This window comes from Saccoglossus kowalevskii, chromosome 3 (assembly GCF_978046115.1).
Source record: "Saccoglossus kowalevskii chromosome 3, keSacKowa6.1, whole genome shotgun sequence".
In the NCBI taxonomy this organism is placed as follows: domain Eukaryota; kingdom Metazoa; phylum Hemichordata; class Enteropneusta; family Harrimaniidae; genus Saccoglossus; species Saccoglossus kowalevskii.
The window spans coordinates 9,899,241-9,926,409 of record NC_140643.1 but is presented as its reverse complement, the minus strand read 5'-3'; the positions used below and the strand labels follow the sequence as shown (position 1 = coordinate 9,926,409).

Here is a 27,169-nt window from a genome sequence, read left to right as displayed (position 1 = left end):
ACCTTATGTTTTGGACTGTCCAGTGGTGACTGAAAATACAGAAATAAATATACCACGATCCATACACAACTAGGACTGATTAAGAAATTCATTTGCTGGGATTTGGGAGATGGACAGTCATCTATATAAATACATGTAGCAGTTATAAAGCATTTATCACATCAATTTAATCATTGCATGTATAGTGCAATATGTGGATTTGAAACTAAGTTACTGGAAAATGTTGCCTTGCAAGTACACTACAGACACTTTAAGGTCAATTAAAGCTACAACACTGATTTCAAAATATCATTTATTCTAAGTTTTTCCTTAGGTACACAAATTCAGCTGAATTACACAACTTTGATGAACAATAGGATTTCAAACTTCAGCCTCCTGTTGCCAATACTGACATCAGTAGAAGTCTACTTACAAAATGTCTACTACTATTAAGATGAAAACTCGATAAATATTCATAATTCTGCAAAGCACAAACCAACCCTCCCCTTCCCCCAAACCAGATTTTTCAAATGAAAACCAACAAATTTGGTTAAAATTCATGAAGAGAAATATTTTTTTTATATAAAAATTTGTTTATGCAAAAAAAAATTCATAAAAACACTGGGTGAGAAAATTATACACAAGATACTGACTTCACAGTTGCATTATATGTATTTTCACTGCAAACAAACTGTGTTTCGATATCCTGCAATGATGCTACTAACATCACCTACACTCTTCAAAAACCAAACAAAATACATATAAAACTGATACAAACTGTAAATCTGTTTACAGATTTATTAAAGTTATTTAATAAGTCTGGAATTACAAGCAAATATCTGTATCCTAACCTAATGAAAAAAATTGCAGATTGAAAGATTCCACATACTAAAACAAAGTGAGAACGTTAATACTACTTTTTTCCCCAATGAAATTAAACAATACCGAAAACGATACGACTGTCTTTGTTGTAATTTTACTTGTCTCTCCACACAATACTGTGCTAAATCCAGGGCATAAAGTACAATGGATGCAGTCTAGATGTATTAGAACATGACCCAGGAATTCTCTGAATTGTTGGAGTACTTGATTTTGGACAATTGCAAGCCACAGGTTTTGAATAGGAGGCTAATTAATTCAGATTTTCAACAATTAAAGTGACCACTGAAATATTGTATTATTTGCTCTATAACATTATTTGTTTCCATGGAAACAGTCACCATTTCTATGCAATTGCTAGGGTTTTCACTTTCGTTCTTTTTGGACTATAATGAGTGTGGAAAATAGTAGTCCATGTCAATAGCTAATCATAAAGAAAGACACTGTGTCACTACATATTATGTTTTGTTAGTCAAATTACGCTAACAGCAATATTTGCTCATTTAGAACACATGCTTACATAAATGCCATGTTGGATTTAAATAAGCAAGTTCTTAAATCACACCAAAACGAAACGTATTTCGACTTACATGCAATACTGTCGGATAAATATAGTATACCACTGTATAGTATACTATGTACAAGTTTTCTTGTAATAAAAAATGTAAATACTACTGTCAGATAAAATACATATTAAATAATTTGAAGCATTGATTATCCAATGAGTCTGAAAGTCTGACATAAAATATTAAGTACCAGGTATATTTGAATAAGATTAAACACACAACTATGGAGCTGAACTTTTGTAAATTTGTTCATTTTTGTAATACAGAGCCAGAAGGTCCATCAGTAAATCAGTAGACAGATAAAAATAAATTGAATTAATGTTCCTGCTTTTTGCATGCCAATAATATATTCAATGTTATACCAATCTGATTAAAATCTGATGTAGTGTACGGGCTTTAATTATTTTGGCTATAAACTTATTTTAATTTTATTTTTTATTACTTTTGTTATTAATGCCCTTTTATTTTATTATTTTACTTTGATTTTGTGATTTTTTTTAATTCCGCCCTACCTACATCTGAACCGATGCCTATGTAACGAGATTTCAACGAGACCCACTATCGACGATTTTAGTCAACGAATCACAGACCTTCTATAGCGCACATGATGGCGTCACCGGGCAGAGTCTGATGGCAAACACACTTAAATAAAATGGCGGATTATACCGACCGAGAAAAACACGGCTTTTCGGTAAGTTTATCATTGTCAAATGCAACGAAAGTCATTTTTATGTTAATATTGTGGCTCGAATGGTTCGACTTTAGATCGTTATTTTGCATAGTTATTCTGGGAGTGACGATTTTGTTTCCACCGGTTCGACCGAACACCAGTGTCTTTTTCCAGTCGCCTGCCCTGGAGACGGGTGATGTTTTGTTGACGATCAGGCCAAAATCGTCTACGATATTGAAGCCGTAGCTGTAAATATTCATCAAATTGTATCAACATTTTGTACATTATACAATAACACTTTATTAAAGTAAATGAGCTGATTTGGACAGGAATAAAATATTTTTTATTTGGAACACATCGCAATTGATCAGGAAATATTTTTTTGCTCCAATTTTCTGCGTCGATGCCGTGGGCCGGTGACTGCTATACAATTTAAAATCAGTTTGCATTGTTTACTATAGCTGTTTACAGTGTTCTAATCATTACAATTTACCTTTTTTTTGCTTCCATTCTAGATAATTATGCTCAGTGATGTAAAATTGAAGCGATGACTGAATGAAACGAACCTTGGCTGGCAAAGATGTATCTGGAAGTGTACACATTTGTTGGAAGTGAAAAAAATATTCAATGAAATGACAAAAATTGTAAAATGCTGTGGAATTTCTTTTGCAAATAAAAATATACTAGCAATTTTCTATTAATGGTTTATTCAAGTGGGTAAAATATAAATGTACAGAAAGATTGCCCGTATACACTGAAAAGTAAGCAACCGACAGCCTGTATAAAAGGGGGACTGTGATTGGCTGTTACTTACGCGAGATTTGAACGGGACTTACATAGGCGTCGGATCAGATGTAGGTAGGGCGGAATTAAAAAAAATCAAAATCAAAGTAAAATAAAAGGGCATTAATAACAAAAGTAATACAAAATAAAATTAAAACAAGTTTATAGCCAAAATAATTACAGCCCGTACACTACATCAGATTTTAATCAGATTGATGTTATACAAGGTATAAAACCAGGTGTTCATTCATTTGATACTACAGTGGTAATTTTGGCTCATTATTGCTTGTATTGAAAATGTAAACAAATGGTGCAAAAGCAGATTATGCCCCTTTAAGTGACAGATCTATTAACCTTTTCACCATTAGTTTTCTCTTTTCATCACAAATTCACAAAATAGTTCTGTTTATTGTCTGTCCTTCGAAAGATTGGGACAAAAATAGCCAAATGTTTTGAGTAAAAAAGTGCAAAAAATTGGGGCAAGAAGCCTGTTGGTGAAAAGGTTCAATTTAAATGGGTCACCTCAAATCAAATCAGTGGATACTGAACATACTCCGAAGGTTAAATTTAAATGGGTCACCTCAATTCAAATCAGTGGATACTGATCATACTCTGAAGGTTCAATTTAAATGGGTCACCTCAAATCAAATCAGTGGATACTGATCATACTCTGAAGGTTCAATTTAAATGGGTCACCTCAAATCAAATCAGTGGATACTGATCATACTCTGAAGGTTAAATTTAAATGGGTCACCTCAATTCAAATCAGTGGATACTGATCATACTCTGGGATCAAATCTGGTGTAAGTTTTTTTCAATTTAGTTCCCTTCTCTATTGATCTCAACAAGGCACTTCTTTCTGTTGGTGCTGATGACCTCTTCTGGATATGTCCTGAATCTGGTTGAAGTGGCACTGGAGCAGATGGTGGTGAAGTATAAGCTGGTCCAGATGTATGTAGAAATTCTGCTAACTTTGGTGGAGTAGAAACCATATCTTCTGGGTTGGAAGAGGCTTGGTGTCTGCTATCTTTTGGCTTTAACCTACAATATAACCATATTAGTGAGTGAAACATTTATAGCATGCACATTCAGTATTAAGTAAATCACAAGACAGTGTTATAATCTTCAACTTACTTAGCACCTTTCTTTTTGCCTTGACTTTGTTTTATTAGTGATTTCATGTTTGAACTGAAATGCATCTGTAAGACAATAAGAAAACACATGTTTGTAAGAATATCATTCTTCAAGATGTTGAACTCATTAGAGCTTCTTCAACATATGCATGTATAGTGCATTCACAAGTTATGCATGTTATCTGGAATCTCTTAAATCCCAATATGCAACATCCTGCTTTGAAACTACTAAAAATCTCATATGACATGTACAAATTTAGAAGTTAAGTAGAACTTGAGAAGTGTTCATCAAACAAATCCACTGAATTGGTTTTTATCAAATTTTGAATAGTAAGGTAGGCTGCATTGGAGAGAAGTCAATTTCATATAAAATTTGATTTTCGAAGATGATGAACATGCAAATGTCATTTCAGTGACAAAATTTTAAAAGTATTTTACAGTATGTCGAAGATGTTCTGTACTTACGGGGGGTGGTCTGTTCCTTTCCAGCTGAAGTAGTCTAACATCTTTGAAAAAACTGTGATTTCGGATCTGTAAAACAAAGTTCAATCATTTTAAATATTGCAATAAGGCTGGAAATAATAGAAACGACCTTTGACCCTCAAAGAATGTTGTCTAAGAAAAAATAGATTTTAATATTGTCCACACTAATTTAGAAATTATTATTAATATCAATACCTTATAAAATGCTGGGATTTTTCCTTTTTCATTGTAAAATATAAATTCTAAAATCTGAATTAAAAAAAAAGTGTAATGTTAAGAATACAAAGAAATATGAAGTGCATCTGTTTGACCATTACTACATTACTGGTGTGAACCAGGGAGTGTGTTATCTCTGTTGTGAAACCAGAGAGTGCATTATCTCTGTTGTGAAACCAGAGAGTGCATTATCTCTGTTGTGAAACCAGAGAGTGCGTTATCTCTGGTGTGAACCAGAGTACAATATCTCTGGTGTTAACCAGAGAGTGCATTATCTCCATTGTGAAACCAGAGAGTGCGTTATTTCCAGTGTGAACCAGAGAGTGTATAATCTCCATTGTGAACCAGAGAGTGTGTTATCTCCGTTGTGAACCAGAGAGTGCGTTATTTCCGGTGTGAACCAGAGAGTGCGTTATCTCCAGTGTAAACCAGGAAGTGCATTATCTAAGGTGTGAAACAGAGAGTGCGTTATCTCCGGTGTAAAACCAGGGAGTGCATTATCTCCGGTGTGAACCGGAGATTGTGTTATCTCTGGTGTGAACTGGAGATTGTGTTATCTCCAGTGTGAAACAGAGAGTGCGTTATCTCCGGTGCGAAACCAGGGAGTGTGTTATCTCCGGTGTGAACCAGGGTGTGTGTTATCCCTGGTGTGAACCAGGGAGTGCGTTATCTCTGCTGTGAACCAGGAAGTGTGGTATCCCCAGTGTGAACCAGAGAGTGTGTTATCCCTGGTGTGAACCTGGGAGTGTGATATCCTCGGTTTAAACTAGGGGGTGCCTTATCCTCGATTTGAACCAGGGAGTGAGTTATCCCTGTTGTGAACCAGGGAGTGCGTTATCCCTGGTGTGAACCTGGGAGTGTGATATCCCCGGTTTGAACCAGGGGGTGCGATATCCTTGGTTTGAACCATGGGTGCGTTATCCTCGGTTTGAACCACGTTGTGAGTTATCCCTGGTGTGAACATTGTGCAGTATTATTAAAGCTGTATTGTCTCCAGTAATTTATTGAAACTCTAGAAAAGAACATTGTGTATTAACTTTGACACAGTAAAGATATTGTTATTTCTTTGGAAGCATATACTTCTTGATTTGATGCTTACAATGACTGCTGTAGAACAATAAAATTCAATTGCCAGCCATATTCACCATATATTAGTAGCTACTCTTATCTAATATACACCATCTCAAAGAACTTAAAACATTATACACCATGCAAGTAGTTCATCCCTTGTTCAAAACATTAATGCATAACAGAATTTTATGTTGCCCAGCCAAATACAAATACACAGATAACTCACAAAAATTGTAACTTGTGAATTTGGTTTCTGGCTCTAGTTACTTGAAAATAAAGCTAACCCATTCATTTGTCAAACCAATGTTTTTTTATATGGATGCATGGTTAGATGTACGCATCAAATCTCGCCTTTCCAATATCTTACGAACCACTTGGTGGATTGAAACACAATTTGGTGGAGATATACTAATGATGAACTCCAGACATGCTTAGATTTTGGTACAGTAGGTTTTTCAGGGTGTAATATGTAAAATTACTTTAAAAAACAACCCCCAAAAAAGTGAAATATACTGGGGAAACTTTCACTACTGCAACTGAATATATAATTGTACTAGCCTCGGTCGTTTAATGGCAGTTTGGGTTTTAAAAAAAATAAAATTGGACCAAGAAATCGCCCAGGGCAATTTTTTGTCAGTTTTTTAAGGTATGTTATTAATATTTTGGCTTCATTTGGCTTCTGACATTTCAATCTTTCCTGACGCCTAAAAAAAAGAGTCAAATTTGAATTTTACCGTAGTCATTGACGCCTATCCCAGAGTATGATGTTTATTAGACTAGCGAGAATGGATGATCTTCATTTCGACAATGAGCTGTTTTCACTGTAAACAATGACAAATTATTCTTCAAATGTTCAGTTTATCTTTTGAAAACAACTAATCTTTTGATTTAAAAAATAATGCCATTTTTCATCAAAGTCCAAGCCAATAAACGTACTACAACATCATCAAATCTCTTCCATGTTGCTTTCAATAAAATTAACATATTTCAATTAGCTATGGTAAATTGAAAACATTGGCATCATCCACTGGAAAGTGATTTGACCTATCAGGTCAAAGTACACTGTCCCAGGTCAACTCATGCAAGAAAAAAGACCTTACAGATATCCTATAGCATCAAGCGTTTATATGCGACCAGAATCATTTGCTTACAATGAAACTACATTGAATGTCATTTGCATTCAATGAATTTATCTTTTGTACGTTATTATAACCACTACTGAGTTGTGATATGCAGCATGACCAGATCGCACTACCATGATCAATTGCTACTAAGCAGTGCAGTTGTGTTTGTTTTATTTGAAACTTCTTTTAGAATATTACCAATAAAATAATAAAAAAATAATTGTATTTGTCGTACAAGGTTCGTTAATGCGATATTTTGGGGGAGAAAGATGACACTGGGTGACATTGTAATGACATTTTAGGCGGCCTACTTTTTAATTCAGCAAGCAAAATTGTATAAAATTTTAGATTAGCTTCTGCAATAATTTCTTTCATCTTGGGTGGTCCAACTGCCAGTGTTGAAAGTCGGCGTAGGTGGATTTTTCAATAAAAATAGAAGTCTAAAAAAATATTTGATGATCATTTTTTAACCCGGAATAAGGGCGATTTTTTGGAAGGGCCAATTTACAGCAGAATCTGGTATATGCTATCTATTATGAGATTTTGAAAAATCTATGAATAACAGACTAGTGAATCAGTCTGGAAGGCTGTGGACAGGCCTTACATACAAGTCAGTCTGCGCATGTGAGTTCACATGGTAATGTACTGATGTCATGGAGATAGCTAATCAGTGATGACACAGAATTCTGTGCCATCTACATATTTACATATTCACCAGACCATTCTTGAATGCACTAATGGCTGGATTCCAGGCTAATGCAAGTTGTATATTTTTATACACTGAAGCAACAATTTATGGACACAAACCTGGATAATATCAGGGTAGTTTTATGCAAATCACCCAGCATACCTGGGCAAATGGGAAGAACAATGATGTAAGAATTTATGGACACAAACCTGGATAATATCAGGGTAGTTTTATGCAAATCACCCAGCATACCTGGGCAAATGGGAAGAACAATGATGTAACAATTTTGGAACACAAACCTGGATAATATCAGGGTAGTTTTATGCAAATCACCCAGCATACCTGGGCAAATGGGAAGAACAATGATGTAAGAATTTTGGAACACAAACCTGGATAATATCAGGGTAGTTTTATGCAAATCACCCAGCATACCTGGGCAAATGGGAAGAACAATGATGTAAGAATTTATGGACACAAACCTGGATAATATCAGGGTAGTTTTATGCAAATCACCCAGCATACCTGGGCAAATGGGAAGAACAATGATGTAAGAATTTATGGACACAAACCTGGATAATATCAGGGTAGTTTTATGCAAATCACCCAGCATACCTGGGAAAATGGGAAGAACAATGATGTAAGAATTTATGGACACAAACCTGGATAATATCAGGGTAGTTTTATACAAATCACCCAGCATGCCTGGGCAAATGGGAAGAACAATGATGTAAGAATTTATGAACACAAACCTGGATAATATCAGGGTAGTTTTATGCAAATCACCCAGCATGCCTGGGCAAATGGGAAGAACAATGATGTAAGAATTTATGGACACAAACCTGGATAATATCAGGGTAGTTTTATACAAATCACCCAGCATGCCTGGGCAAATGGGAAGAACAATGATGTAAGAATTTATGGACACAAATCTGGATAATATCAGGGTAGTTTTATACAAATCACCCAGCATGCCTGGGCAAATGGGAAGAACAATGATGTAAGAATTTATGGACACAAACCTGGATAATATCAGGGTAGTTTTATACAAATCACCCAGCATACCTGGGCAAATGGGAAGAACAATGATGTAAGAATTTATGGACACAAACCTGGATAATATCAGGGTAGTTTTATACAAATCACCCAGCATACCTGGGCAAATGGGAAGAACAATGATGTAAGAATTTATGGACACAAACCTGGATAATATCAGGGTAGTTTTATGCAAATCACCCAGCATGCCTGGGCAAATGGGAAGAACAATGATGTAAGAATTTATGGACACAAACCTGGATAATATCAGGGTAGTTTTATACAAATCAACCAGCATGCCTGGGCAAATGGGAAGAACAATGATGTAAGAATTTATGGACACAAACCTGGATAATATCAGGGTAGTTTTATACAAATCACCCAGCATGCCTGGGCAAATGGGAAGAACAATGATGTAAGAATTTATGGACACAAACCTGGATAATATCAGGGTAGCTTTATGCAAATCACCCAGCATACCTGGGCAAATGGGAAGAACAATGATGTAAGAATTTATGGACACAAACCTGGATAATATCAGGGCAGTGTTGACACTTCAATAAATGCCTCTCAGTTGGATCAGCAGTATCTAGCTCACACCCTGCACACATCTCATATAGTAACATACCTAGAAATAATGGAACAGTCTGAAAAGTCATTCAAGGTCAGGGTCAATACCACTTGAGACACTACTTAGGATTTCATAGACATTATGTCTATGACTCAATCATATTTTTATCAAAAACCCTTATATTTGTGGGTGGTTAGAGATGGACCCAAGGCAGTCATTAAACAAAATGTCCAAAACTCTGAACTTTAATGGCTTTAGGAAATAATTCACATCTGACAATTGATAGAAACAATCAGAGAAAAACTATTAATACCTAAAAACACAATCTCAATTAATAAAGATCAAATCATGTGTACATGAGAATAAAATAAATAGACAACTACGTAATAATTCTATTTTATAGTATTATGTACTTGCAGCAATCAATAAAGATGTCTTCAATTTGAAGAAACATCAAAACACAGAACAATCCAAGGCACTAATGAACATCAAAACACAGAACAATCCAAGGCACTAATGAACATCAAAACACAGAACAATCCAAGGCACTAATGAACATAAATTTAAGAATTCAGTTGCTGAATTATACAAAGTATTTTTTAGTGCAAGGTAGCAATGACCACTCACCCACGACAACTGATTTTAAATAAATTAAATATAAGTTTTTGTATTTAAAAATCATTCTGTAATATTCTAAGATTACTTTTGTCGCTTAATTTATTTTAAATTATTTCCTTATTTATAATATTTGAAACCTTACTGTTGCAATTTGCTAATTCAGTGTTGCTAAGAAAAATTGGTGTTGGGAAAAATGAATAAAATAAATAAAATAAATGTCATGACTGGTAGATATTCTATAGGCAAGCAACACAGCCAGTACTGTTACAGTAAATTAACATCACAGTTGAAATATGAATGTACAATATAATTTTAAAAGTAAATTGTTACTTACCGAAGGCAAGTCGGTCTCCTCCATCCTTGCCGTCTCTCAGTCGCCGCCGAATAGCATGATGTGACCTAGCTGTGAAGCCAAGTAATATATTTTCATAACCACATAATCTGAATAAACAAAACAGGAAACCAGACATGTATTATGACCTTGGCAAGCCATAACTCATGACACATACATGCTTTAGTAAACATACTTTTTATGAATGTCACTGCATTAGTAATTGAAAACATGCCTGGTTACCAACAACTTTGAATAATTAGAAACTGACAATACCGGGATTCAGACATGAACCGACCATCTGTTAAACTGAGTGACAGCAACTGAAGAACATTAGTTGGCAGTTGTGCACTATATTGTCAATTGTGCACACTGATGAGAAGATCTGTCGAACATTGTCCGTCGTCCCGAACAGTGCAAACAACAGATCAACTTTATTATTTGGTGTCCTTGATTAATTTTTTATGGCAAACTATTTACAAGCAACAGACGGCACCATCTGAAGAGTCCGACATATAATAAAACTATAAACTCATTTAAACTATTATGCATTTGTCTCTGTCCTTCAGATGACCTTAGCCAAGAACACGATTTTATAATTTTATGTAGTATCTTTCAATTTTGTTGATAGTAATTCATCATAAATTATAATATCTTGTTTTTGATATATTAATCTATAATTCCGTAACCTCTTAGTGAATGTAACTTTCTAAAATTCAAAGAAATTGAAGATGATAACAACCAGAACAATGTACCAAATGGAGAATTGTTCAACAATCAAACATCAAACTACAATGTTTAACTTATTGAACGCAAAGGTCAACTATTAGCATTTTTCACAAGATAATTTAAAAAAAAAAGATATGTTGGCAATGAAAAATTAAGCCAGGTTGGTTTATAATTAATAAGGGAATTATCACAAAATACATAACCAGACATGGTGTAAATAAGCTTCTGTGTGTCAAGGAATTGCTAAATATGCAAATAAATAGCCAATGAAATCTAATTCATTATTTCCAACAAGAGCAGTTACAGTTACATGTAATTTCTATGCAAATTTGATAATTAAACTGCATAAACTATTTACTTATTTATCTTTATGCATATACTAGAATGAAACAAAACATAACAGTTAATTAGTATGTAAATTAGCTAATTAATATGCATAAAATATTATTCATGTACACAAGTTTCAATCCAACAATTATCAGTCATGCACCTCTAAAAGCTAAATATGTGTACCAAGCTTGAAACTATTAGAACACACTGTTAAGATGAAACAAAACAAGAAGGCAACATACATTGTAAAATCCAAAAATAGCACCATAAATTTAGTTATATTTCGAATAGAATAGAATTTCGAATAGATTTTGAATAGAATGGAATATATAGGAATAGAATAGAATAGAATAGAATAGAATAGAATGAGCAAATTAAACAGGAAACATGCATATTTTCAGAATAGATTATCACTTGACCATCTGTGATCAGACTGCTTGTTAAGTTTGAAATAACTTGTGCACATAGCAATAACAGACTTGTAACTGGGACTTCTAATATCTTATGATTCCTCATTAGTTAAGTCATGGACACAGGTTAGATTAAGGGATTGGTCAGTTACTTCATCCTAGGGGGGGGGTCGGCAGATTCCATTTTGCCAGCTGTAAATCTCAGTTGACCCCCCCCCCAAATCAAAAAAGTGGGTACCCCCCCCCCCCCCCAGCATTATATTTTAAAACATGCTATCCCTCCTAAAAAACAAAGAAACATTAACAGTTCTGGCTCTGGCATGATTACAAAATGTATTATATGATTGAATGTGCATTGAAAATATCATGGTTTGCCATAATTTTGACATAATTTTTAGCATTTGCATTTAATAGACCTTAGGAGGGAAGGGGAAGCATAAAGACAAAAAATGACTACAGAAAAAGCCTGAGGAAGGAGGGAAATCTATGCTGCTAAAGATAGTAAATAAAAACAAAGCTGTGGAGTACTCACTTGATAAACGCCCTTATAAGATAGGAAAAGAGGATTTGAATCTAGGCGGTTTGAAAACTAATTTGGATTTAATATATCTTTCATATCTTATAGACCAGGAAAGCTTTACACCCGAAGCACAGTCTGTGCTTATGAAAACAAAGGAAATTTTGTGATCACTGCTGTCACTGCTTTTTGTACTAATTGCTGTGTTGTCTTTCCGTCTGCTGTTATAATTGGATAAATCCAGTAAATATCTTATACAATGGTGACTTCAGACTTTAAATAAAATAATCTGATATCAGCAGCACATGGACTTGGGATGTGTTTACAACTTAACTGTATAATTGGGGTTCTAGCCGCATTGCATAATCTGTTAGTTTTTTGGCAACTTTAACCTCAAAATATTTAGCCTATAACATTTTTTGCATCAACAAATTTATAGGTAATATAGGTAATAGTTATTATTAAGAACACATTAGTACAATTAACTTTTTTATCGTTTGTTCTGAAATAAAATTTTAAAAAATATATGCATGAGCACGCATGTGAATTCTGGAAAACATGGTGACCCCTATTCATGATATCAAAAACAGGGTGATCCCCGTATTCGCACAATCAAAAACAGGGTAACCCCCCTACTGATCCACCGACCCCCCCCCCCAGGCCGATGTAACTGACCAATCCCTAAAGATCAAATTAAAAGGTTAAGTCAGCAAGATTTGTTTGAATAATTGATTACCAAGGGTTGTGATTTCAAACAGGGTTAATGTTTTACATTTATTGTACCAGTATTGAACAACATATGTATACCAGTAGAATTGAAATATTACCTGCATGTGTCATTTTCAATTATAATATTTCCAGACTGCACATGCCCTTGGATGTTAATTCCATGGTCATCTAGATATATCAGTGCCTATAATGTAAATATGTACAATCAGTCAAACACACAGTAATTCATCTACATGACTATAAACTCTTGATTTCCTTATTTGTTTACAATAAATAATAATGTTTATTGCATCTTTAGAAATACACATTTCTTTCAGTATATAACAATACAAATATTAATCAATACAAAAAAATAAAATAAAAGTTAGTAAGAAGAATTTGTTTGTGCAATAAGCCAACTTGCATAATGTATATTTATAATTTTTCAAAGATTTTGAACAAAACATGTAGCCAGAAATTATTGAAAATACACAAAATTGTGCAAAATTATGGTGATTAAAAACATTACACTACAAATGCCAACAGTTCCAGGTAGCATTTTTGAATTTGATCTGAAAAACAATATGATCATGGTCCCATAATGTCCCATAATGCACCAAATTTGAACAAAGTTTGTCCATAAAAGACCAAGATCTGGTTTTAAAATGGCTGAAATGCTTAATTTTGATTACATTCAAATGACTTTGTTTTGGTCAACCTGAACTAGATTGCCAAATGAATATAGGTGTATATGTGCAACATGATGTACAATGTATATCTAAGGTTTTATATGATTGGTCAGAAAATTAACGTCTGAGATACAGCTCTGGAAGTGAATTGTTAATGCAAAATGGCCACCAGGCAGCCATTTTGAATTTGATCAGAAAAAAAATGACAGGCATTAAGGTTTCACAATGTTAGTTGTTTGTTATACAAGTTCATAAATGACTGTGATCTAGTATTGGAATGATGCAAAACTAATACATGTGCTTTAATATGTCTCTCAAGATACATGATGTATTGTATTAAGTTTGAATTCAATTGGTCCAGACATGTCATAAATACAGATACAGATACAGACACATACATGCATACACACACAAGGGTCAAAACATACTAGTAATTCCTCAAACAGGGACAAATAATTAAAAGTACTCTGTATTTTAGTTTCATAACTAGGTCTGACATATCATTACGTACACTTACCTCAAGAACTTGTTTGCCATACAGCTGTATCTGATACAATGAGAGTCCATAACCAACAGTGGAATATTTGTTTTCAACATCTTGATAAGGTTTAGACTGCATAACAGAAGTAGTACCAGTAGTAGTTCAGAATAAAACAAATAATAATTCAAAACATATTTGCTACAACTTGATTTTTAGTAATTCATTTTTTCTATGCAAGTTAACATATAATTGTAAGACATTAACATATGAGACCATATGGAATTAATAACAGTTAAAACATGCATCATGTTATTATTATTTTGTTACAATAGATGCAAACAAGATTTGTCTGGAAAATTAGCAAACTCCCTATGAACATTGTAATATAGTGAGTGACTTTTGTATCTGTAATCAATTTGATAAAATTTGATAGGTAGATAATTAATTTTGTTGTGACTATACAAATGAAGTTGTAAATTATCTATACTAATTTTATTTGCAGTCGCTTCAACCATCTGGAAAAGTGGAGGAGTTATTGGAACTTTGATAGAAGCTTTCCCAGGGAAAAAAAAGTTGCAAGTAACCCTTACAACTTTTGTTTGGTACCCGCTGTAATATCATTTCCGAATATTACCCAAAGTTTGGGTTAAATATTATTCTTTAAAATGCAAAACATCACAATTATGGTTCCGCATTATAACTATGTATTGCGCACAAAATGTACCTATCTCGTATCGCTGTGGAATTGATATTTTTATACAGCAGAACTGTTCCAACAGATTATTCTAAATCATCATGAAAAATGTGTGTAATATATGCAGCAGAATTTATGAGAAAATGAGTGACAAATCTCAAAACAATTAGCCTAAAAAAAAAAAGCGACCTAACGGTCGAAATAGCTCCGCTGTCTTCATTATCATAGAACAAGAATCAGTAAAGTGGCATCGTGGTTGACGGTTTCGGACTAGTTGTCGAAAATATCAAAAATGACAAAAATATTCACTAAAAATCCAAATTTACATATTTTGACACAAATTTAACAAATCTGACAGAGGAACACCCCAAGTACCATTGCTGCAAATATCAAAGCATTGGACTAGTTGTCGAAAATAATTTTTTTTTACCCAAAATGACAAAAATATTCACTAAAAATTAAAATTTCCATATTACGACACGAATTTAATAAATCGGACAGAGGACCACCCCAAGTACCTTTGGTACAAATATGAAGTACTTTTGAAGAAGGAGTCATTTAGAGGAAAACTTCATGCGGGACAAGGGACGCGGGACAGACGACGGCGGAGAGACCCCTATACCAACAGCCCCACTGGGTCATCTGCGATGACAGCGGAGCTAAAAAAAATTTTAGAAAAACAATTTCACTAGAATTAATCCCTTCTGAGGCCTAACAATCAATTTACAAATTAACAAATATCACTAACCTTGTAAATAATATCTTTTAGAGAACCATTATGGTTATAATGTTGAACTACCACAATAAGATCTTGTTCAGCAACAAAATCTACATCATCCATGGGAAGAAGATAGGGATGCTATGAAAATATAAAGAACAAGATGACAATGTTGAATATATATTTGATGAGCATAGAGGTACTGGTAATGGTTTTCTACAATCTCTTATATATGCAAATATGTAAATCAGCATACACTTCACTTCTTGTTTCCATCACAACTGCTATACATAACATATATACAGACACTGTAACCACTATATCCCCTAACACTATGTTTTATTTGGTATAATAATACAAATATTGACCCCAGTCACTGTTGAAATACAGATTTGTCACCTCTCAGAGAGTTTTGGCCATCACTGCTTTCTACACAAATCAAACTTCGCCAAGATTATACACTGGTTAGTTATTATTCATTAAATCTTTATTGCAGGATATAATATATCTAAGTTAAAAAACAAACAAATAATGTTTGAGTCAGTGTATCCACAAGGAAATGTTTATGAAATATTAGAAAGAACTCCCATGTGCTGAGGGCAGTAGAGGCAACTATTGAAGATATAAACAAATATTAAACTATTAAACAAGAAACCTGTTGACTGGTTTATCTCTGTGGTTTGCATACTATGAAAGTAATGTGATCACATTATGAAAGTCAATAATAATAACAGAAAACGTGATTGTATATTAGTGGAAAAGCTGAAAATATTTTTGTACATATTATGCACTTCATTCCTAAATCAATATTATCTATGGGGAATCATGAGCACATTCACAAGTTTTTATTGAAATTTGTTTGGTGGTTCTCGAGATATAAATGTAAAAGCTTAAATTGGCTAATTATTATGAAAATTGGTTACCCAGTACTTTTTTTAATGATATCAAGTTTGTTGATTATTCCAAACTGCGTTACTTACACGGTATTTTTGTAAGTAATAATTTATGTTAAATAATCCTTGTAAGTTGTAATATCAACGTAAATGCTTATATGTATGCAATGTACTTGCCCATTATCATAAATGTAAAAATAACAATTTAATGTTAAGTGGGCAGATATACATAATGCATGTATTTCTTTGAATTAAAATTTATTATGAATTTCAAATTTCAACAAAACGGCTAGAATTCCGACAATGTACCATACAAGTATAATGACAATAGTCAATTCAGATATTTATTATAAACATACCAGTGAACAATAACAATCATGTTCAAATTATATTCATATAAACAAGTGAAACAGTTCAATGGATTATGTTTTTACAATATCGATATTAAAAATCTACTTTGCCAACTGTTAGAGAGCTGGAAAAATTAATTAAGAATGCGAAAAAGACATGAAGGTTTGTGGCAAATAGGTGTTGTAAGGGTTTCAAGCAGTGGAAGTGTGCCCTCTATGGTCATTTATATATTTATATTTCCACACTACAGGTCAGAGTATCCCAAAATAGATAACAGTAAATACAATCACAATCAACTAATAATTGTAATAATATTAACTATACTGGTATAGGTTTAATAAAATCTTTGGAATGGGAAAGTTGAAATTAATCACACATCTGCAGTTTGGGTTGTGAAATTTTTTATCATAGTCACTGTCGATTGGGGCAACCGACGACTGAATATGAACAACGTCCACTCTGACCACTGTCAATCAGTACATTTAACATTATTTGAAAATTTCAATTTAGTATTTAAAACACAAAGCCTGGTGACTAATATACCTCTGCAATATCACCCCAGTTTATATTAATATTAAAGCAAAGGAATAAATTCAATTTGTATGGATATAGACCTATAGGTTTGCTATATGTGATTTATCCCAGAGTACCTATGTAACAAGTTTAATTTAAATCTCATAAACATTTTTTGAGATATTATTATTATTATTATTATTGTTGACTATTTGTCCCTAGAATTAAATTTCAATTTAAAACACAAGTTTTGAGAGCAAATTATATTAATATAATTCAGCATACAGTGCATACTTGGGCTCTAACTTTTCTCCCATGATGCAAATTAGATAATTATTATCCACAGATTGTAGCCTAGTATTAATCAGAGAATCTATGCTATGTACCAAACAAAGTCATTAAATCTAATCAGGTTTGTGCTTTATCCCAGACCATCTATGTACCAAGTATTATTGATATCTGATAATTGGTTTATTAGATATCAGTGGAACAGAAATATATGTAAATATATGGTTGTTTGTTCTCACATAAAAACCTTTGTACCTCCACTTCAATACACTGTCGCGACATAGCAAACTCTGATTAACCCTTAATGCAGCTCAATGACCTAACACATAGAAATTGGTATCACAGCCATGCACTAAGTGAGTCTAATACCTAACAAATGGTCTGAAACCATGTCAATGCAATAATTTTCACTTCAAAAAAAATAGTGGTAAATGACAGGTATTGACTAATTAGAGAAGAACTCCCGTGTGCTGAGAGAGTATTGGAGACACATTAATTCAAAATTACTTGAACTTGAGATATTGATGGAAATGCAGAAAACTAATTATGCAAATAAGGTAACTAATATGAACACATTTAAGTGTAAAACTAATAAGGTCTGCGCAATGTAAAAGTAATAAGATCTGCGTAATGTAATATCTATGTACCAAGTTTCATTGAAATGTGATTAGAACCAAAAAATTATTAATTATTGTGCTAATTAAGAAAGTTAATATGAACAGATTTTAACCCAAAATTAATCAGGCTGTCTATTGTCCTAGAGCATTTATGTACCAAGTTTTATTCAAATGTGATGATCAATACTTGAGATATCAGTATTAATTAATTATGTTAATTAGGTGATTAAGAAGCATAAATATTTACCAAAACTAATATGGTGTACAGTCCTACACATGTAGGTTCATTGAAATGTGATGAGTACTCTTTAAAAGTTTCATTAAAATTCAATGAGTGGTTCTCAGGACAAATTAACTAATTAAGCAAATTAGTACCGTAGTTAATATGCACAATAATTTATCCTAAAATTAATCAGGTCTCTGCATAGTCCTAGAAGATCTATGTCGCAAGTCTCATTGAAATGTGATGATTAGTCCTTGAGATATCAGGTGAAGGGCTGAAAATTAACTAATTATGCTAATAAGGTGATTAATATGCACAAATATTTCTCCAAAAACTAATTAGGTCTCTGCACAGTCCTCAAGTAACTATGTACCAAGTTTCATTGAAACATGATCATTACTACTTGAAATACCAAAAGCTGAAAATTAATTAATTATGCAAATTAGGTAATTAATATGTACTGATATTACCCTAAAAACTATCAAGTCTGTGCAGTCTCATATGACATCTATGTACCAAGTTTTATTGAAATGTTATGATTCGTACTTGAGATATCAGTGGAAAAGCCGAAAATTGATTAATCATTATGCAAATTAGGTAATTAATATAAACAGATTTTTACCCAAAACTAATGAAATCTGTGCATTAGATCAGAGCATCCAGGTGCCAAGTTTCATCAAAATCCAATGAGTGGTTCTTCATATATCAGTGGAACAGTCATGGAACAGCTAAAAATCAGCTAATTATCATGCAAATTAGGTAATTAATATTCATAGATTTTTACCAAAACCTAATCAACTCTGCGCATTATCCCAGAGCATCTATGTACCAAGTTTCACCAAAATTTGATTAGTGGTTCTTGAGATAACGGTGGAACAAAAAAAGTGACATACATACATACATACAGACATACAGACATACAGACAGGGTAACTGCAAAGACTCCCTTTTGTGCTTCGCACACGAGAGTCAAAAAACATACTTAACAATTATGTATGTACATTAAGGTAGCGGGATAGTTTTTTGGCATGAAAAAACACCTATTATCAGAATAAATGTTACAAGAAACCTATACAATCTATATATGTTTGGAAAGCCCTTGACTTGTACTTTTCTATTATTAATATTTTGTGAACATTGTGTTTGTTTTGACGTCACATGATTCTGAAAATTGGCGGGGCTGATTATTAACTAACATGAATACAATTTTAATTGTCATCTCTACAGTCATTCATGCGATCAAAAACTTTACACTGTTTTGAAGCAAAAGTCATGAAGTTTAAATCTGTATTTCTATTTTGTACATTAAGTTTGTTTTTCCTTTCTGAAAATAACAAATTTCTAGCACGTTTTTGGTGTTAAAGTTTGTGTATATCAATAGTTTGCGCGAAGTTTGTGAAAAAACGCAATAGAATTTCGCAAAAATGTAAATACGAATATGAAGCCAACATATTGGAGAGTACAAAAAGCTAAACAGCAACATCGTAGCGCTACTCACTGAAACGCCATTTAAAATTAGGTCAACGGTAATTGCCAGAAACCGAACACCGAGAAATCGGCACTTTTATGATTTTAAACTTCAATCAAGGTTAACTCCTGTTTTAGCAGCAACAATTATATGGGTTGGTAGTAAATAAATTACTTTTGTTTTGTTTTCTAATCAGTAGGTGATTTTCAAGAAAATATCAATACTATCTATCCTTAATGACAAATATTCACTAAATTAGGTGAAGATGCTGGAAATTGATGCCATGTGAAGTGAATTCTTTGAATGAACGCGTTCAGTCAAAACTGACTTTGGACCTCACTCGATACAAAATTTGACATAGATATTCACATATCCATACAGATAATAGAGAATATGATGAAATGATAAATAGAGAACCTAAAAGATTTTATTGAAATGAATAATCTAATGGAAGTCCATAAAGTACCTATTTATCAAGTATCAAAGCAATTGGGCTGGTTATTTTCAAGTAAAAAAAAAAACATGATATTTTTCACGAAATAAAAAAATCAGATGAGATCACCCCCCAAGTACCATTTATGAAAAGTTGACATCGTATGACAAGAGACAATATAAGCTGTGATGCACATAGTTTTACTGATGCAGGTGATGACCAGAATCACAAACATTTTGATATTATCAATTTTAAATAAATACCAAATATCAACAGGAAACAATCAAAATATACATGGGTTTAAACATGGACATTACAAGATAAAATCTGACTAAAATATTTCATTAATTACTCACTTGAATGCAAAGACATTCATTACATGTATCCGACATTCATTACATGTATCCAATATTCATTACATGTATTCAACATTCATTACATGTATCTGACATTCATTACATGTACCCAACATTCATTACATGTATCTGACATTTATTACATTATCCGACATTCATTACATGTATCCGACATTCATTACATGTATCCGACATTCATTACATGTATCCGACATTCATTACATTTATCAGACATTCATTACATTTATCAGACATTCATTACATTTATCCGACATTCATTACATGTATCTGACATTCATTACATGTATCTGACATTCATCACATGTATCCAACATTCATTACATGTATCTGATATTCATTACATGTATCCGACATTCATTACATGTATCTGACATTCATTACATGTATCTGACATTCATCACATGTATCCAACATTCATTTTATGTATCCAACATTCATTACATGTATCTGACATTCATTACATTTATCCAACATTCATTACATGTATCCGACATTCATTACATGTATCTGACATTCATTACATGTATCTGACATTCATTACATGTATCTGACATTTAATACATTTATCCAACATTCATTACATGTATCCGACATTCATTACATGTATCTGATATTCATTACATGTATCTGACATTCATTACATGTATCTGACAAATTCTTCAGCAATTCCTACTTACATGTATAAGTTGTAACATTTCTTTCAATGTTTTACGATTGGTTTTAGTCAGCTTAATTGGACACCCTGAACTTCTAATGCTCATGGTCAACAGTTTAGTACTTTTGCTTCGTTTGTCTTGAACAAGAAACCAATCCTTGTTGACGCGAGTTCCTACAAATATAGAAATCAGACAATTCTGAAGATTCAGTACCAATGTTGATCAGATTTCTTTTAATGGCATGTGAATTGCATTGTGGTTAAATAATAGTGACTATCAAGTATACATTCTCACCTATATTAGGTAACTGTTCCACCATTGTATACTGACCAGCCATGGATCGTAAATAAAACTGACAATTCAACAAGGCACTCTCTGGAAATCAAGTCAAATAGATTTAATCAGTACATTTTGCTCATTTCAATGTACTGTAAAAGGGTTAATTATTCACTGGGTTTTAATTTTGTTTATTTCGCCGACTGGAAAATGTGCTATTATAAAATTAAAACCTAGTGAGTATGTAAAATATGTAATAGTATGTAGATAAAACCGTGAATTTAAAACCAGTGAAAATTAGTCATTTTACAGTAATTACAGTTTTCTTGTTACCATCACATCATTATCACATCAGTTGTTATTTAGGTAATAATTTGGTGAAATAACGTGAAAATGGAAATTTATAAACAAGCTTTTAGCTCTGCATTGTTATATATCTCTGAATATATAAGCTGAATGTACAATAACTATACTTGTACCAGCATTAATTGGTTTACATTGTCTGTGTTGTTTTCTTAACTTGTTACTAGTGTCACGTCAAAAAATGATTGCAGTAAGGATAATAGCCAAAATGTGACAAAAGGAACAGAAATTTATAGAAATCTACACAATGTGTGATAATGACAAATAAAACATTTAAAGTAATACATACAACAATGAGGTAGAGGGGCCAAAGGTCAACAATTTTGAAAAATAATTGAAAAAACATCTATGCAGACTTATTTTGTGAATGAAGGCTATGATGTTCAACGGATTAGTTATTTTGACAAACCAAAGCCAGTTTAAATTATAACTTGGTAAGACATTTGAATACATTGATTGCTATAACTGCATTTAGTACATTAATTTTTTTCATAATCTGTTAATTATTAAAATATCAGTTTATCTGAATTAACAATAAAGTCCCAAGATCTGATAAATACTATTGGAGATAATCATTTTATGCAAGAGATCTTCTCCATAATGGTAATTCATTGACAAATCCCAACATTACATATTATATGATATTATAGATAAAATACTGTATGTGTCAGTTTCCATAGTAACTCACCCCGTTTGGCTTCATACTGCTGCTCTCTCTCAATTCGAAGTCTTTCTGACAACCCCATCTCGTGCTCCAACGCAGAATAGTCATAATTGCGCGAGTTACGCCTGCATAGGAACAAGAATAATGTTATGTTGCTGTAGTCAACAAGATTTATATAGTTTCATATACTAGTATACCATTTAAAATAAGTCTGCACAGATTTTTTTTTCAGAATTGTTGACCTAAACTTGAGTTTATTTGAAAATACAGAAACAATCTTTGAAGCAGACATAGATGTGAAACATTTGATTGTACAAACAATGTTGATATAAAAGGTGTATAAACATCACCCTGAATGATATTTCGGTTCAGGTGATCTTTGAAAATATGAGCAATTATCCAAAACATGCCCAGGGCCGTCTTTCAGATAAATACAGTAGATATAATATCACTTTTGATATAATAAATATACACATAAACTAAAACCCTTTCTGTGTACACTTTATATGTCTGATATGGTGAAGTGAAATTCAGTTACAGGCCATTTTGTTGTCATCAGCAATGAGGTCATTATAAGAATACTGCAGAGTATATATGAAAGAAGTATGATGATCATAGTGGACAACGATGGCAGAAGTTGATGCAAATACTAAAACGCGTTCAATGTTGGTGATGTAGTTTACCTCATATAAGGGAAAACTTGAATGTTGAAGTGCAGATATGTTTTTTTAATCAAATCAGATACATTTTTTTTCAGTATTTTTGAACAGTAAATTCTATTGATTTTTGTGTTAGATGTATAATATTATAAACTAGACATTTTTACTCCACTATATCTATTTCAAAACTGTTATCATTAGATAAACACATAACGATAGCCACATATACATAAACATCCAGCAATATGCTAATTAAAATTGAGATATGTAAGCAGTTCACTGGTATCAGAGATTAAGTGCAGACATCTCAATATTTTCCAAGAAGAATATCTTGTGTATTAGCTTATCCTTTTCATCTCCAGTTCCCTCTTTTCATCACAAATTAGTCCCGTTTATAGTCTAGTTTCATTCAGAAAATAGGGACAAAAATAGCCAAATTTTTTGAGTAAAAACTGAAAATGGATTGATTTTGTCTGTTGGCTCTAAAATTAGGGTTCATTTCCACAAATATTGAAGAATATAAAAAAAAAGTGCAGACAAATTTGAGCAAGAAAATCTAGTGATGAAAAGGTTAATCACATATATGTATAAAATATTGCAATGGAAAAAGGAGAACAACAAAATGTGAAGCATACACAATGGTCTCCTATGCATACATACATGTAATACAGAAATTCACTGAATTTGAATGTTAACATTGCAGAAAATATTTCTAAAATTTGTCAGTTTAAATTCACAGTTCATATATTTCTGTTAGAAATTATGGAAATAATTCAATTGGAAATTATCAATCACAAGCCTTAGATTGATTTCATTGTTCAATCATTATTTATGATGAAAAAGCAAATCATTTCATTTTAAGTGTAACAAATAAATATATCACTAAATAATTAAATAAACAAATAAATTAATGGATAAATATCCCTTTTATCAACTACACAATTTATATTAGAACTACTATTGGTCTTACCATTTACAAACCAGCCAGACAACGAGAAGACAAACTACAGCCAAGAGCAGTACACCACCAAGTATTGGTAACTGTAAAACAAACATGTGTAAGTGAATAATAAAAGTTGACATACATGCACACATTACATGACATCAGAAAGTCATTGGTAGCAATTAAAATATTTGTTGTGCATGTGATATTATATAAAATCCCATGATATTGCCAACAAGCATGACATCATCGCAGTCAAGTGACTGCCATAAAGTAGTAGTATCCCATGAGCCACTTGTAGAAGGTACAGGGAGTTCATGACAACGCAACACGAGTGAGGAATACCAGAGATTTATTTATCATATCTACATATCATGATACTTTGTAGTTAGTGATGTACGTATAACCATGGAAGGTACTAACGGAAGGGGCCACGACGCCTATCAAGTGGCCACTTAAGCCTCTTAACTGGTTTATTTCCTTTTGTTTCAACCCAAATTAATCCTGATAGTGACATTGTCTAGCTCATCTTTGATGTCGATGATAGTTTGCGATTGTTTACACAAGTAACGAGTTAGTGGAGTATGATATAACCTCGCCGATTTTTAATGTGACCATAAAATATATGCGCATTATGAAACTACGGTTATCACACGTGCGCACTGAGTTTGTTTAGGTGTGAAAAGTCAAAATACGTATTTCACAACTAGAAATTCAACAGATGAACGTTTGACTTCACAAATTTCACATGTTTTAAATATTAGCAACTGTAACTATAACAGGATTCCGAGTGCATACAACAACAATTCCTAAGGACTCCTAAAAAATATTATTACAGAGAAAGTGTCTAGACATGCTCTTCTTTCGATACTATCTTTTCTGTTGGTGTTCGCCGATGTCCGGTGGTCAAAAATTTCGATAGTTTCGGGCGCCAAACCCACGCACTGACAATGGTACCATTGAATACTGCAATCGTCACAAGCAATCATTGATTAACTCTCATTACCATTACAAATACAAAATTCACGATATTTCATCAGTTCTTCTTTAATCAATGTTATATGTGACAATTTTCCATAAGAGTTCGCCAAGATTTCCGGAAACAACAGCACTCAAACTAAAATTTATTTTTCAATATTGTACATGCAAGGTTCGACTATCACTTCCGAACATGCTCCGAATATTACCGAATGCTCGAGATTAGCGTAACCCATTGTACAAAGGTGCTAAAAGCTAACAAGAACAATGTTTGTGAATAAACATTGACAAACGATCATGGGGCAAAGCTAAAACAATAGCGTCGTGGCTCCTTCCGTTAGTACCTTCCATGGTATAACTGATTCTGGTAAGTGTTTGTAAACTTTGGTAGCACCACTGTAGACAGAATCTTCTGTCAGAATTGGTTTATAGATTTGGGTATATTTTATCTTAATTTTTTCATGAAGTTATCGTCTGAGGATGTCATTTCATCTTACAACACCTGTACATGCATGGCCTCAAATGATCATTTTGATTACGGAGACGGTTATAACAAAAATATACTTAATATCTTGTTATTAGGCCAAAAATATTCACATTTGCACATGTAGTTTTAGAAAAAAATAATGCAACATTTCCCTTTGATTCAAAACACATCAAATTTATTGGTGCACTTCTGGAAAATGATGAAAGGTCCAGCTATGTGTATATTACTATAGGTCTGACACCAAACGTATGGTAATATGCTATCTGATGAAAGCGAATCTATCCATTTGCAATGTCCTTCATTATAACTCGTGTGCAAGACGGTCACGTTAATGGTCAGAATGTGATCACATGGAAGTCAATACAACTCATTAATGACTTTTGAAGTCATTATTTAAGTCAATAAAGAAAATCGAATCATATCAATTTTGTTTTCCCGCAAGTGTAGTTGTTAACAAATAATAATTGTTTGCACAGACTTTGACATTTAATTCATATGTTTTATTAATTTATTCGGTATAATAAAACATATAGTTACCTCACTATCAGTAAATATTCAGTTTTAATGACCCTCAGAGGAATTATTGAACTTTGCTGTGCCTCAGTCAATATTTCTACTTTAGGTCATTAAAATAGTAAGAGTTCCTTAGGCCCCGGAAATGCTAGTCCTCACCCATAACTCTGATCCTGACCCTGCCCTTCCAGTGTCCCTCCCTCATTTCAATTGTCACCTCTCTTCGAGTCACTTGTAGCTATTTGGAGGGGCGTATTGAATTACATTGGGGACGAGTGTTAGGGTGAGGGTTTATGTTAGGGGTGAGGGTTTAGGTTAGGGGTGAGGGTTTATGTTAGGGGTGAGGGTTTATGTTAGGGGTGAGGGTTTATGTTAGGGGTGAGGGTTTAGGTTAGGGTGAGGGGGCCTTAAAGAACTCTTTCCATTAAAACTGAATATTGACCTATACATTATTTCGTATTTCATCAAACTATGGTTATATATTTGTGATAAATAAATATGAAACTTACATAAATATGATTTGTAAGGAAGCTCCAGACTTCACCCATTGTTGTGTAAACTTGAAGTTGAGTGAGTCGTACAGGAAAATTACCACAATGTCTTGTACGATATTAATTACAAGGAACACATAAGATTGTCAACACTGGACCTTTCGTTGGTCATATGACAATGGGATGACTATGAATAGTTTATATGACGAATACCTGATTATGGCATCATACATAACGTTAACGTAAATTACATTCGTTGTAAACACAGTTGATCAAAATAGAGAAGTAGATAACATACTCAGTCAAACAAATTGTCATCACTGCTGAAACTAATGTAACTTACTAATAAGTATTCCGTAAATTACGACGTGACTTTCTAGAAACTTTAGTTCAAACTCAACCCTGAGATGCGTGCCATTGTAAAATATGGTTCCCTGATTCTTTAAGTCGCCGTAGATGTCAAAATCATGTTTTCGAATGGATCAGCACATCAGACGTGATTTTAATCAGTCGAAATCACCATTGTCAAACAACGACCCGGTCAGTCAGGATCATTC

At 33.0% G+C, this 27,169-nt stretch overlaps 1 protein-coding gene across 1 annotated transcript; it reads right to left on the bottom strand.

Moving 5' to 3' along the window:
• Positions 1-275: 275 nt before the first annotated feature.
• LOC102801364 (slowpoke-binding protein-like) lies at positions 276-27,169 on the bottom strand. Its single transcript, XM_085496743.1, has 14 exons — positions 26,631-27,169; positions 24,171-24,241; positions 22,566-22,666; positions 21,533-21,613; positions 21,260-21,411; positions 15,451-15,561; positions 14,045-14,140; positions 12,958-13,043; positions 10,148-10,254; positions 9,152-9,252; positions 4,689-4,742; positions 4,476-4,541; positions 4,012-4,076; positions 276-3,918 (listed from the first exon to the last, which is right to left on the bottom strand). Exons 1-14 carry the CDS (start codon positions 26,667-26,669, stop codon positions 3,657-3,659), a joined length of 1,392 nt encoding a protein of 463 aa, XP_085352869.1. The 5' UTR covers positions 26,670-27,169; the 3' UTR covers positions 276-3,656.

Coding starts and splice junctions, on each gene's coding strand:
- LOC102801364 (XM_085496743.1), bottom strand. CDS start 26,669: ATGGGTGAAGTCTGGAGCTTCCTTACAAATCATATTTAT. Junction 13,044..14,044: donor ATGGCAAACAAGTTCTTGAG/GTAAGTGTACGT, acceptor TTTACATTATAG/GCACTGATATATCTAGATGA. Junction 10,255..12,957: donor ATTGAAAATGACACATGCAG/GTAATATTTCAA, acceptor TTGTTTATTCAG/ATTATGTGGTTATGAAAATA.